At 43.1% G+C, this 15,166-nt stretch overlaps 1 protein-coding gene across 1 annotated transcript; it reads left to right on the forward strand.

The window, feature by feature from the left end:
- The first annotated feature begins 3,932 nt into the window (after positions 1-3,932).
- On the forward strand, positions 3,933-15,140 carry LOC135512558 (transmembrane protein 47-like). Its single transcript, XM_064934709.1, has 3 exons — positions 3,933-4,247; positions 11,511-11,651; positions 11,748-15,140. Exons 1-3 carry the CDS (start codon positions 4,022-4,024, stop codon positions 11,924-11,926), a joined length of 546 nt encoding a protein of 181 aa, XP_064790781.1. The 5' UTR covers positions 3,933-4,021; the 3' UTR covers positions 11,927-15,140.
- The last annotated feature ends 26 nt before the right edge of the window (positions 15,141-15,166 follow it).

Consider the following 15,166-nt stretch of genomic DNA (forward strand, 5'->3'; position numbering starts at 1 on the left):
AGTCACATGAGTAACTAGAGACAAGGATGAGCGCAGGGCCAGGCATGTTTCCCAGATGATGGAGGTAGTGTAGTTGTAGCATCCTTAGTAGAACACCATCCACTTAGTAGGACCACAACGCCAGCTCATCAAGAGGTTCAGATATCTTGGTATATATGGCTTAGATGGTGGACTCATTCCAGTGGTGAAAAAAGTACCCAATTTTCCGACTTGAGTAAAAGTAAAAACAATATTTTAAAAAATGACTCCAGTAAAAGTCACCCAGTGAAATACTACTTGAGTAAAACAATAACGTATTTGGTTTTAAATGTCCTCAAGTATCAAAAGTTAATGTATAAATAATTTAAAATGTCTTATATTGAGCAAACCAGACGACACACTTGTTTTTTTTTTAAATTCACGGATAGCCAGGGTCACAGTTCAACACTCAAGACACAATTTACAAAATAAGCATTTGTGTTTAGTGAGTCTGCCAGATCAGAGGCAGTTTGGATGACAAGGGATGTTCTCTTGATAAGTGTGTGAATTAGACAATTATCCTGTCCTGCTAAGCATTCAAAATGTAACGAGTACTTTTGGGTGTCAGGGAAAAATATAAGGAGTACATTATTTTCTTTAGGAATGTAGTGGAGTAAAAGTAAAAGTTGTGAAAAATATACATAGTAAAGTACAAATATCCCCAAAAAATACTTAAGTGGTACTTACAAATATTTTAACTTAAGTACTTTACACCACTTACTGATTCACACACAATTGTAGATTTGGATCTTGCTCAGGCTTACTGGCAAATTTGCTGCAATGTACACAATGTATGTGTGTGTGTGTGTGTGTGTGTGTGTGTGTGTGTGTGTGTGTGTGTGTGTGTGTGTGTGTGTGTGTGTGTGTGTGTGTGTGTGTGTGTGTGTGTGTGTGTGTGTGTGTGTGTGTGTGTGTGTGTGTGTGTGTGTGTGTGTGTGTGTGTGTGTGAGAGAGAGAGTAAGTGTGTGATGTCTCTTAGTGATGTGATTGATGTATTGTGTTGTTGTGGCTCAGGGGGTGTTGTGTTAGTGTGTGATGATCCACTCGGTGCCTCCTTGTTCCCCTGATAGCCTCTTGATTAGAATCTGTAATCATCAGTGATTATGTAGAAAGACTTTGCCACGAGGCACAGTCGTCCTACAGTCCTAAAACACACAAATTCACACACAGATGCAGGAACACACACACAGACAAGCGTGAACCCACACGCGCACGCACACACAGACTCACTAAACACAGATACTGAGTTTTTTGTAAATTATGTTGGAGTGTTGAAGTGTGCCCCTGGCTGACCGTAAATAAATACAAATTACAAATTGTGCTGCCTGGTTTGCTTAATATAAGGAATTTGATGTATAGCATTTACTTTGTACTTTTACTCAAGTATGACAAGTAGGCCTACTTTTTCCATCACTGTATTTAAGTACATTTAAGTACCAGATACTTTTAGAATTGTACTCAAGTAGTATTTTAATTTGTGACTTTCACTTTTACTTGAGTGATTTTCTATTAAAGTATCTTTACTTTTACTCAAGTATGACAATTGAGTACTTTTTCCACCGATGCACACTTCTGCTTTATCTTTGATGGTTGAAACCCTATTATCTGACTATGACCCAAATGTAGAACGACCTGAACTCCTCTTTGTTGTTGAGTCATTTTTCAATTTCTGTTGTATTGGTTGACACTTTTTGTTGGCCTAAAAACAATACCCCTATTCATTTTAATTGCAGTAGAGGTACAGCTAGGGGCTTTTGTAAATGTAATTTCTTTATTTTATTTCACCTTTATTTAACCAGGTAGGCCAGTTGAGAACAAGTTCTCATTTAAAACTGCGACCTGGCCAAGATAAAGCAAAGCAGTGAGACACAAACAACAACACAGAGTTACACATGGAATAAACAAACGTACAGTCAATAACACAATAGAAAAGTATATATACAGTGAGTGCCAATAAGGTAAGATTAGGGAGGTAAGGCAATAAATAGGCCGTAGTGATGAAGTAATTACAATTTAGCAATTAAACACTGGAGTGACAGATGTGCAGAAGATTAATGTGCAAGTAGAGATACTGGGGTGCGAATGAGCAAAAACAAATAATAACAATATGGGGATGAGGTAGTTGTATGGGCTATTTACAGGTGGGCTATGTACAGGTGCAATGATCTGTAAGATACTCTGACAGCTGAAGCTTAAAGTTAGTGAGGGAGATACGAGTCTCCAGCTTCAGTGATTTTTGCAATTCGTTCCAGTCATTAGCAGCAGAGAACTGGAAGGAAAGGCAGCCAAAGGAGGTGTTTGCTTTGGGGATGACCAGTGAAATATACTTGCTGGAGCTCGTGTTACGGGTGGGTGCTGCTATGGTGACCAGTGAGCTGAGATAAGGCGGGGCTTTACCTAGCAAAGATTTATAGATGACCTGGAGCCAGTGGGTTTGGAGACGAATATGTAGCGAGGGCCAGCCAACGAGAGCATACAGGTCGCAATGGTGGGTCGTATATGGGGCTTTGGTGACAAAACAGATGGCACTGTGATAGACTGCATCCAATTTGCTGAGTAGAGTGTTGAAGGCTGTTTTGTAAATGACATCGCCGAAGTCAAGGATCGGTAGGATAGTCAGTTTTACGAGGGTATGTTTGGCAGCATGAGTGAAGGATGTTTTGTTGCAAAATAGGAAGCCGATTCTAGATTGAATTTAAACTAACCAGACACCTAGGTATTTGTAGCTGTCCACGTATTCTTAGAGCTGTCCGGAGTAGTGGTATTAGACGGGCGGGCAGGTGCGGGCAGTGATTGGTTGAAGAGCAAGCCACTCGCTGACAGTTGGATATGGGATGTATCATGCATGCCTATGCATCATACAAGCTTAGGAGAAACCAATTAATTTTGGGATGTAAAAAAACCAAACTTGTCACAAAATATCAAATTCAAAATGTCTAATCAAACTCCAGTCTATGATCACATTTGACTGTAGTTTAAAATGAACACTTCACCTATAGGTCAAACAGGCTACATGGGAGTGAAATTAACAATGACTCATATCAAATAATTTCACTCCTCAGAAAACCCCCATGTTCATTGAATGGGGCGGCCTAGTGGTTCGAGCGTTGAGCCAGTATTTTTTTTCAAAAAGTTGATAATAAGGTATATTTCCGTTAGTTTACGCCATCAAAATGTCATGAATTCTAACCACTTTTAAATGGACATGTTACCAAATGTAGTAACTTACTTTGAAGAGATGGTGATTGGGGCTAAAAAAAAGTGTTTGGCGTTTGGCAGTCTAAATTCGGTGTAGTTGTCTTTAACTGCCATTTCCCTAAAGTCAGACTCTTCCCACACTCCAACATTTTTTTCTCAGCCTCGGTAGCATCTGCATTCACCAAATGTTGTGTAGGTATCCTTAGACTTATTCTAAATTGATTTTTAGGTAGGCCTTTAGTATTTTATAGATATCGAAACATGAACGTGTATTTATCCACAATCTGCTATGTATAAATCCGGTCTTGGAGTGTTTTAACAAAATATTTAGGCTGAATTATCACCTAATTTGTGTATTTTAAAAAGTTGATTGTGATAGAATTAGGCAAAGGAAAATGACCTTGCTAGGGTGTGGTGCCTGGCCTTAACCTTGAAAAAATAAGAATCGGTTAGGTTCAATTATAAAAATAAGATTACATAGCCCCTGTTTCCTTCTGCGAGAAAGGGGGAGAGAGTTAGAGAAAGGGAGGGAGGGAGAGAGAGAGAGAGAGAGAGAGAGAGAGAGAGAGAGAGAGAGAATGGGAGGGGGGGTGACCCTGCAGGTGCCGCTCTGTGATATTTCAGCAATGTGCAGTGCAGTCACATCAGCAGTTGTGGTACGGCTGCAGCAGCGTCCCTGACGCGCAGAGGCTGCCCACTCCCCATACCGCGGGGGATAATCCCAAAATTCTTGGTTTTGCGACCCAACCGCAAACCCACGATCCCCGGAGAAAGATACTTTTGTTTAGCACCCAATCCGCCATCCATGGCTTCATCCGGGAGTGGAATGGAGGAAGTGCGCGTATCGGCGTTGACGCCCCTGAAGTTGGTGGGCTTGGTGTGCGTCTTCCTCGCGCTCTGTCTGGATGTCGGAGCTGTGTTGAGCCCCGCGTGGGTAACGGCGGATAACCAGTACTACCTGTCTCTGTGGGAGTCCTGCTGGAAGCCCGTCACCTCGGACACATGGCAGTGCAACACCACACTCGAGACTGGTGAGAGAGACCTTCCTCATGCTTACTGAAGTCAACAGTTATGACTGTGTTTTAACTGTTCAAATTGCCCGTATGCATCTATATTGTGTTTGTGATTAGGGAACATGTGATAGGGTTCTATTTTGGGGGATTTGGGGATATTTTTGATACCCAAAGTCATATTCAAAGCATCCATTGAGATGCATATTAATTCAGAAATGACAATGGGTCATCTGCTGCTGAGTCCACTGGTGCATCAGCACAAACATTGTTTTTCTCTCTGCTCAGTAACAATTTATGGGGTGGATGGGGCTAAAAGGAAATAGCAGGAGCATCATTTTTCCCCATTTCCCATTTAAGATGTGTGCACTCTAAAACAGCTGTCTTTTCTCAGTTAAAAATAGTTTATTTCAAAGTAATACTTATAATATAAGTACATGAGACTTTACAAAGTTCTCAGTTACCCCCTTTTCTATTTGCCCAGCGTGCAGCTAAATGATGTGGGTAATACGCTTTGCGGAGCGGTGGTGCAGCTGCGGTTTTATTGGGCTTTTGTTGCCGACAAAATCAGCCTTTGTTGGGGTTCCTCCGCCGGCCATGGAGCAAGGGAAACTTTGAGAACCGAACGTCCCAGAGATCCAAATATCCTGCCGGGAGATAAGTGTAACCAGGGCAACAAGTGCCGCATTCGAGAAATGCTGTGTTTCTCTCTGAAAGGGGGACTTATTTTTCATTCAGCACAAAATCTTTTGTAGAAACAATCTGTATTTCGATTATTCCGCCACGTGTGTTTAATGTGCCTTTTTAGCGAGTTATTTTTGGCCTGATGATTGTTGTCCTATGTGTTGTGCAGGCAGAAAGTCGGTTATGTGTTGTTGTTTGTCTGACAACACTGTTTTGTTTCTGTGATGAGTAACTGAAGGTAATTTTGTCCCTGCTTCTTCCTACTGTCACTCTGACACAAAGTGCAACTTGATTCCTTATAAAGACATGGAGTCTCCATGTCAGCAGCAGCCAGCAGGCCACATTAACTGCACACAGCAAACTGTTATTTTTGTCAGGCTTGGCCTTGCACTAGGCTTACATATTGATTTGACTCACAGTAATCAGTCAGTTTCTTCTCCCAATATCCAGGTTTTCTCGGTGTCAAGCCCAGGACATTACACAAATGGTGTTAGTGTTGCAATTACCAGGTTGGCACCCTTAAATAATGAGCTCTGCGGGGTTGTTGTGCATAGATGTGCATGTTTGTTGATGTCCTATATGTCTGTGCCAAAGAGCATTCTGCTAACGCAGATGACAAATGGAAATGGGTGACATTTGCATGTTACACTCAAGCACACACACGGTTTTTCTTTTTTTTGATGACCCTCTCTATTATTATGCGCGTACACACACACACACACACACACACACACACACACACACACACACACACACACACACACACACACACACACACACACACACACACACACACACACACACACACACACACACACACACACACACACACAGGGCAGAGGTCGGGTCAGATACAAAACATGCAGGGGTTGACACAGTCTCAGGAATATGGAGTGTCTCTGTGAGGACGTTTTGTGCTGATGCCAGTCCAGTGGGAGGGGCGCAACGAATGTGGAGCGAGTGTGTGAGCACTACGCTGGCAGCACTCATCATTATTAGCACTGATTCTGGTTCAGTCAGTGATGATGGGGGAATATGAGACTTAGGCTGCATCCCAAAATGGCACCATATTATTCCTCACATACACTCTGAGAATTAAAGGTGCAATCTGGAACCTAAAAAGGTTCTTTGGCTGACCCAATAGGGGTTGTTTTTTACATTTTTCTTGAGCAGATGGTCAGGGGGCCGGAACACAATTACAAATCATTTGTAGACTGCAAATTGACTGCAAGAAGCCCAAACAGACATCAAATATAATCATTTCAAACCTTGCTTACATTTGTATATGATCGCATACACTCAGTGGCCAGTTTAGTAGGTACACCCATCTAGTACCGGGTCGGACCCCCCTTTGCCTCCAGGATTATTTGCCTCCAGAATTATTTGGGCCACGGATTCGACAAGGTGTCGGAAACGTTCCACAGGGATGTTGGTCCATACTGACGTGATAGCATCCCGCAGTTGCTGCAGATTGGACTGGGTTACATTCATGTTGCGAACAGCCCGTTCCGTCTCACTGCAAAGATACTCTATTGGGTTGAGGTCTGGGGACTGCACAGGCCACTCAAATAAACTGAACACCCCATGGTCATGTTCCTGGAACCATTCTGAGACAATACATGCTTTGTGACATGGCGCATTATCCTGCTGGAAGTATCCATCTGACAAAGGGTAAATTGTAACCATTAAGGGATGCACCTGGTCAGCAACAATGTTCAGATATGCTGTGGCATTCAAACGTTGCTCAGTTGGTATCAAGGGACCTAACGTGTGCCAGGAAAACATTGTGTAAACACAATTACACCAATGCTCCCAGCCTGGGCCGTTGACACTAGGCAGGATTGGATTTATGCCGAATTCTAATTTTGCCTTCCGAATGACGCAACAGGAACCAGGATTTGTCGGACCAGGCGATGTTTTTTCACTCCTCAATTGTTCAGTGTTGGTGATCTTGTGCCCACTGGAGCCACTTCTTGTTGTTTTTAGCTGATTTGAGTGGAACCCGGTTCTGGTCGTCTGCTGCAATAGCCCATCCGTGACAAGGACCGACATGTTGTGTGTTCCGAGATGCCGTTCTGCACACCACTGTTGTACTGCACTGTTATTTGCTTCCTTGTGGGCCGCCTGTTATCTTGCACGATTCGTGCCGTTCTCCTTCAACCTCTCTCATCAGCAAGCTGTTTTCTGCCACAGGACTGCTCCCGACTGGATGTTTTTTGTTTCTCGCACAATTCTCAGTAAAACCTAGATAATGTCGCGCGGGCCACATTCTGCCTGCAAATTCCGCCAGTTGGGGTACCCTGCCACAGGAGAACCCTTTGAATAACTATTTTTGGTTCCAGGTAGAATCATTTTAGTTCCAGGTAGAACCCTTATCAGTTCCTTGTAGAACAACAAGTAATCTAACAATTCCCCAACAATTTCCTAATACACACAAATCTATAGTGGTGAATGAGAATATGTACATATAAATATATGGATGAGTCGGCAAAAGGCAAGGTGCAATAGATGGTATAAAATACAGTAGATACATATGATATAAGTAATGTAATATATGTAAACATTTTGAAAGTGGCATTATTTAAAGTGACTGGTGGTCCATTTATTAAAGAGGCCAGTGATTGGGTTTCAATGTAAGCAGCAGCCTCTCTGAGTTAGTGATCGCTGTTTAGCAGTCTGATGGCCTTGAGATAGAAGCTGTTTTTCAGTCTCTCGGTCCCAGCTTTGATGCACCTGTACTGATCTTGGCTTCTGGGTGGTAGTGGTGTGACCAGGCAGTGGCTCAGGTGGTTGATGTCCTTGATGATCTTTTTGGCCTCCCTGTGACATCGGGTGCTGTAGGTTTCATGGAGGGCAGGTAGTGTGCCCCCGTTGATTTGGGCCATACAGCCTGACAGGATGCTCTCGATTGTGCGTCTGTAAAAGTTTGTCAGGGTTTTGGGTGACAAGCCAAATTTCTTCAGCCTCCTGAGGTTGAAGAGGCACTGTTGCGCCTTCTTCACCACGCTGTCTGTGTGGGGTGGACCATTTCAGTTTGTCCGTGATGTGTCCCCCGAGGAACTTCATAAGTTTCCACCTCCGCCACTACTGTCCCTTGGATGTGGATAGGGGGTGCTCCCTCTGCTGTTTCCTGAAGTCTACGATCATCTTCCTTGTTTTGTTGATGGTGAGTGAGAGGCTGTTTATTATCTATGCATAGTCACTTTACCCCGACCTACATGTACATATTACCTTGACTAACCAGTACTCCTGCACATTGACTCGGTACCGGTACCCCCTGTATATAGGCTCCTTATTGTTATTTTATTGTTGCCCTATTATTTTTTTACTTTTAGTTTATTTAGTAAATATTTTGTAGAACATTTCACGGCCCTACATATTTCAAAAGGGTTGGGAAGAGATTTTTGACGTATAAATTCCATGGTACAGGGTGTATGAGTTGATATATAAAACAACGCAAGATTCAAGTCTTTTCAGTTGAAATTATTATATAGAAGTCTTGCCACCAACAAAATGTTGAATATTTGGGGCATACAATCATCAAAGCTCTGCAGATGTTGTTGTGAGGATACAGAATCAATAGACCATTTGTTTTGGTATTGCTGTCAGGGTCTCGGATGGTTGAGGGGCAGCTCTTGGGGAACTGTGGGGGGGGGGGGGGGGGGGTGTCTTGGAGGCCTGGTGGTTGGGAGCTTGGGCCGGTGGCTGATGGATAGCTGGTTCGGGTCCCCGGTTTTGACTTTGTGGGAGATCTGTCAATGTGACCTTGAGCAAGGCATTGACCCTGGTTGCTTCTGTGGGTCACTCTGGATGGGAGGCTGTTAGATGACTAATGTGATGTAGTGGTTGAGCGTCTTCACTTCAAGTATATTGTATGTTTTAAATATATATATTTATTTTTAAATAATACATTTTACGGTAAGGTCTGTTGTATTTGGTGCATGTGACAAATAAAATGTGATTTGATCTTCCAACAATGCAGAGTTAAAGATAAATATATATAGTTTTTTATTGAAATAGTGACACAATAAATATATACAGTGAATAACAATAACGACTAAAATAACCCTTTCCACAGAAGGGGAAAGAAAGGGTTCTACCTGGAACCAAAAAGGGTTCTCCTTTGACAGTGTTTCCAAACTCCGGTCCTCGAGTACCCCCGACAGCACACATTTTAGTTGTAGCCCCCGACAAAAACATCTGATTCAACTTCTCAAAGGCTTGACGATTAATTGACAAGTAGAATCAGGTGTGCCTGTCCGGGACCACAACAAAAATGACACATTCCCTCTACTGTCTCAGGCCGAGAGGGGCCCTGAAGGCCAATACAGATTTTTCGATTAACAGGGATGGCTGCTCCTGAAATACACACAGGGAGATGTAATTACCGATCAGATTGGATCTTGCATATCACCATTTCCATCTGTCATCATTATAGTACCTAGGCTGCATCCTAAATGGGACCATATTCCCTATATAGTGCACTATTTTTGACCAGAGCTCAAAAAGTAGTGCATTACATAGGGAATATGGTGCCATTTGTGACTCAACCCAGATTAATAGTTAGCCCTTCCTGTCCTTCAAGCACTGAGACTTCTGGCTGTATTTCCCGCGCAGAACATGTGGGTCCGTTCCAAATCTCTGAGCTGCTGAGATGAGTTTCTGTATTCTGCTGTTACACAACTGATACAGACTGATAAGAACCGCAGTAGCTCTTCCAATTTCAGCTGTAGTCTGATAGGGGAAAAATGACCGAAATGACTATGAGATGACAAGAATGATTAGATACAGACGGACAGGAGTTAGTGTAGCTCCTGCGGTCGGAGAGGCAGCCAGTGAGGTGGCTGCAAATGAGAGGTCAAGGGTCGTTCCAAGTCAGTACCGCATGTTATGGAAGCACTGAGGCCGCAGGGAGCTCTGCGTTTTGTGCGTTCCCTCCAGCTTCCTGTGATGGATGACAGGACCATTTTTAAACTCTAAATTGTAGGAGCCATATTTGGTCAAAGAAGTGAATGTTTGTTTATGTTCGAGCAGCTCCACCTATGGAATGAACCCCCCCCCCCCCCGACGACGAGGACGGGGACTGTAGTTGAAGCGGCTTACACTCTGTCACATCCTCTCATTGTCGAATGGTTTGATGGTTCTCGTATTGCTATAGAGGGGTTAATAATTTGTCATGCACCATCCTGTTTAGCTGTGACTGTAATGAACATTGTGTGATTACATACTAGATCTGCCTTTTTCTTTGTGTCTAACTATGAGTATATTTTATCATTAGAAACCAAACCCTTTTTGTGATGGTATTTACTTTGTTAACATATATTTCTTATAGGTAATCAACAACCCCATCATAACATCGCCTTGTTTGTTTACATATGCCATTTCCCCACCCAGAGTCCAGACTGTTACTCCCAACAATTATATAGTTATATCACTCAGCAGTCCATCAGTCTTGATAGCCCACTCAGTCTACTAAGATTATGTGCCTGGAAGCCAGTTTACCCCCCACACAGTCTAGCCTGTTAGATAAGAGTGTCTAGCAGCTAGCTATGTGAGACTATGCTTGTTTAACATTCTATCGCAGGGTGAAGTTGGCCCAAGTCGACGCTGATCTTGGGTCATTTTGCATTTCCCCCACTTCTGGTCGATCTGATCCTAGATCTGATCCTAGATCTGCACAGAGGGGAAACTTCACCACGGAGCACATTGTATCCCAGCTTTCTCCCCAAATAGCGCCTATTAAATTCCAGAGCATTTCCATCCCTTACTCCTCAACCCACCAACACTTTTATTATACCGAGATTATTTTTCATTCCATACATGCAGAGAAGTGGATCAATATAGTAGACCTATAGCTAGTAGCTCTCTCTCCCTGTCACCCCCCCCCCCGTCCCGTCCCTGTTAGCATTCCAGCGAGTGCTATTTCTAGTCTCTACTTTAGTTGAATGTTTTGCAGTTCTTCTGAATGAAACGCTGAGACTGCTGCTGATTTTGCATCGGGCAGTCAGGATGGATACCTATTACCGGAGTCACCCAGATAATTGCTTTGTCGTCTTCTGCTGCTGCACTGGTATTCATTAAGAAGCCTAGCAGCGAGAGCGTGTGAGAAAGAGGCGGAGAGAGAGAGAGAAAGAGAGAGAGTGTGTGTGTGTGTGTGTGTGTGTGTGTGTGTGTGTGTGTGTGTGTGTGTGTGTGTGTGTGTGTGTGTGTGTGTGTGTGTGAGAGAGAGTATGCATGCATTTGTTCGTTTTAGTCCATTCTTCTGTGTTGGGTAAAGATCTGATTGTAGTGCAGGGTTAACATTCTTGGACCATACGCCACACTGTAAACATGGATCACTAGGCTTATAACCCCCACGAAAACACTTTCTTTGCAAATCTCAGTCAATTTCTCAGAAATCTCTTCCTATACCCATGAGGAATAGGAAGCCCTCTGTTACCAGATGGTGTGTGTGCAATGCGATTTTTCACCTGCATGACTTTCATGTCGGTGGCTGTGGCATTTTTCACTGTGGATGTGTGACCCCCCCCCAAAACTGAACATGTTTTCTTAAACCCCCCCCCCTCGCTCTCTCTCTCTCTCTCTCTCCCTCTCTCTCAGACTGGCAGATTGCCACGCTGGTTCTGTTGCTGGGTGGTGCAGCCCTCATCCTGTTCTCCTTCCTGGTGGCCCTGGTGTCAGTGTGGTTCGGCTCCAGGAGCCACTGCTACAGACCCATCGCTGTCATGCTGTTCGCTGCAGGTACGTTATTGAATCTACCTTATTCTCTCCTTTTCTGTGTCAGTTCATGTGCTCCATTTCTCTCCTTCACGCCCATTCCTCCTCTCTCCCTAACAGTGGTGCTCCAGGTCTGCAGTTTGATCCTCTACCCTGTTAAGTTCATTGAGACGGTCAGCCTGAGGATATACCACGAGTTCAACTGGGGCTATGGCCTCGCCTGTGGGGCCACCATCTTCTCTTTTGGAGGGGCCATTCTCTACTGCCTCAACCCCAAGAACTATGACGACTACTACTAAACCCTGCAAGATTAGAGAGGAGGAGAGGCCTCTACACAACTTCATTTCCCCCCACACTCGCTGTGAAGGCAGCTGAAACACTGAACCTTATCGAACTGGTAGAGAAAACACATGTTCACACACATCAATTGGAGAATCAACAACAGTAGTGTATATCTATACATTCAAACCTTTACAATACTGTACTATACCAGACTTAAAGGGACACGCTTTAGCACAGTATGAGCTTGTGGCCTCCACAGGCATCTCCGCCTGTGTTGTGACCGACATCTGCCATAGGCTAAGTGGTGAGGCTAAAGAGCCAATCAGACAGTTCAATGGAATACTACTTACCAATCAGATTCACCAGTGAAATCATGTCCACATTCTGAGCCAACAGTAGGTCCCCTTTAATGCAGGAACTCCAGTAGGAATTGGCAGCACAATGCTTTGTCATGAATAAACCACAGAGAAGGGACAGCTGAGAGTGACGGACACACAGACCAATCGGAGAGCAGAGGGATGGGCCAGGTGGACAGATTGATCTTGAGGAAAGGAAGGTGACTCACCTAAGATAAGGAATCAAGGATGCATGACATCGCCCCCACTCATATAAGTGATTACCTTTGCTTGTGCCTTTATTTAATCTGTGCCAATCTAAAAGAAGATTGGATGGGTTAAGGCAGGCAGCATAGAGTCATTTGCTTTTACCTATACTGCTCCTCTAGATCAGTGCAGATGAAGGGAAGGCAAAATGTGTAGAATTGCAGAAAATTAGTTGTAAAACTCTTGATTCTCTCCACCCATGGCAAAATGTGTAGAATTGCTACAAACTTGCTTTTAAAACTGCAACATTTTCTCTACGCCCCATGGAAGAATTTGTAGAATTGCAGGAAATTGAAACTCTAAAACTCTTTTTTTCTTCTCCGCTGTCAAGAGGGGACGCTAAAATGCTCGCAGGATGCCCCCCCCCACCCAACTAAATTTCACTCAGGGCCCCCAACTCTAATCTAAAACCAACTGCACCCTGCGGCCTAACCCCATCTGTGCCTGCTTCGAATAGCAGCAGTTGTATGATATGTAAATAGAGTAGTTAGAGGTGCTTTTGTGTGGTAAATGCATTTCTAATACAGTAAATTAGAGAAGTAGTAGTAGTTTATTTAAAGGGACAATGTGCAAATAAAAACACGCTTCAGACAGTGAAATATGATGCTTGCACCAGAATACGCTCAACACAGCTCATTTTAATCCACAGTCCCTAACTAAGCAATACGAAATACATAAACATACCTAAATCCACACACATCACTCATATAGTAGTATAGTACAATATAACACAGGGGTCTCAAAATCATTCCACGGAGGACCAAGTGTCTGGGTTTTTGTTTTTTCCCCCGTTTAATTAAGACCTAGACAACCAGGTGAGGGGAGTTCCTTACTGATTAGTGACCTTAATCCATCAATCAAGTACACTCGGCCCTCTGTGGAATGAGTTTGACATATGTGATATAACAGATGAAAACAAACACAGGAAACATAAAATACAACTAATAGAATAAAACACATTGAGACTTTTGTGCATTAAGAAGTAGTCAATGTGTGCAGGATTGATGCACCTTGATCCAAGCTTTGATTTGAACCTCCATGGAGGATTTAAAGTCGCCCGTGTTTCTGAAGGGAGACAGGTGGGAATTCCATTTTCTGATGGCTGAGGTGGAGAATGCTGACTTTCAATTCCTTTTAGGAATGACACAGTCTCCTCTTGTTGAGGTTCAGGTCGCTGCTGTTTTGTTCCGCAACCTGGTCTCAAAGCGTTTTGCTTTATTCTGTATGCAAATCCATGACACTCCATTTAGTATCATATTAGATTTGATATGTTGGGTTTTGTGTGGTATGTATTAATTTGTGGATGTCCATCACCCATTTCGTACAATATGTTATGAATTCTAGCTAGGTGGCTAACGTTAGCTAGGCTAGGGGTTTGGGGTAAGTTTCGGAGTTAGGTTAAAGGTTAGGGGAAGAGTTAGCTAAAAGGGTTGAGGTTAGGGTTGGGGGAAGGGTTAGCTAACATGCTAAGTAGTAGCAAACTAACGAAAAAAGTTGTAAGTAATTGAAAAGTTGCTAATTAGCCAAAATGGTCCGTGATGAAATTCTAACACACAACCTTTGGGTTGCAAGATGTTCGCATTAAACACCCACCCAACTTTCATATTTACCATAAGTAACCATCTGTCTTATGTAGCCATACCAAACGTAACATATTCATTTCAGTGTCCCGGATTTACATGTACTATGTTACGCTTAGTCGGAGACCAGGCTGTGTTCAGAGCTTAAAATGACAAAATCTTTCAGAGGTGGGGGTGCAACATAGTTGATAATCTTATAAACTACACAGACAACTGAGAAAACAAAGTTTTGTATTTGGAGCGATTACTATGGTGATGGTAATGTGATTTCCCGTCAAGGATATTCAGTGCTTGTTTACATAGAGATCGAAGGGGCTTAATTTATGTTTCATTGGCTTGAGGCCAGCTGGTTATACAATAGGTGAGAGAAGATCATTGCATGTAAATTCATCTTGATGTATCGGAAATTTGAAAGACATATCCGATTTTGCTGGACATCTTAATGTTCTGTTGTTGTTCAAAGTAGGGTCTAGGTCAATGCCCAAATATTTAAACTCTGTGGATGAGTGTCTGGGTAAGCGTGATTAGTTTTGTGGAGAATTACATCACTGCCGTTGTTCCCACATTGACGTTGAGCCATTTAGCCACTTTCTCCAATGATGTGGGTGAAGAAGGCAAAATACCATTGTGTGTGTGTGAGAGAGAGGCCTGGAGCGATATGATCAGTCATTCCCACACTCCCCATGCGATGCCTCTTATTGGTTCAAACCGTTTGGGGATTTGCATTCCAAACGGCACCCTATTCCCAATTTTGTGTAACGCTCGTCTTGAATACTCTGTATTCAAGACAAGAGTATATTTGTCTAGAATATACTACAGTTCCTGATCAATAACATCTTCAAATGAAAGTTAGTTTGCCTTTATATTAAAAACAATACAGGTAAATGGAGTGTGTAGGAATGCATGTGTGCTTGGAGGTAGAAAGTGTGTGCGTAGGAGCAGCGAGGCGTGTGTGCCGAGAGTGGATGAGTATGGATTGTTGCTGCCGTGTGGCTGACGCCTATTAGTTTGTTCACTACCACAATAAAACAGGTAATGGAAAAAGACAAGTGTGTGTGTGTGCGCTTTTCATTTG

The sequence above is a fragment of the Oncorhynchus masou genome, chromosome 24 (genome assembly GCF_036934945.1).
Source record: "Oncorhynchus masou masou isolate Uvic2021 chromosome 24, UVic_Omas_1.1, whole genome shotgun sequence".
Taxonomy (NCBI): Eukaryota; Metazoa; Chordata; class Actinopteri; order Salmoniformes; family Salmonidae; genus Oncorhynchus; species Oncorhynchus masou.

Bases quoted from the DNA above. Each gene is read 5' to 3' on its own strand.
- LOC135512558 (XM_064934709.1), top strand. From the start codon at position 4,022: ATGGCTTCATCCGGGAGTGGAATGGAGGAAGTGCGCGTATCGGCGTTG. The intron at 4,248-11,510 runs GTGAGAGAGACC...CCTCTCTCTCAG, and splicing joins CAACACCACACTCGAGACTG to ACTGGCAGATTGCCACGCTG. The intron at 11,652-11,747 runs GTACGTTATTGA...TCTCCCTAACAG, and splicing joins TGTCATGCTGTTCGCTGCAG to TGGTGCTCCAGGTCTGCAGT.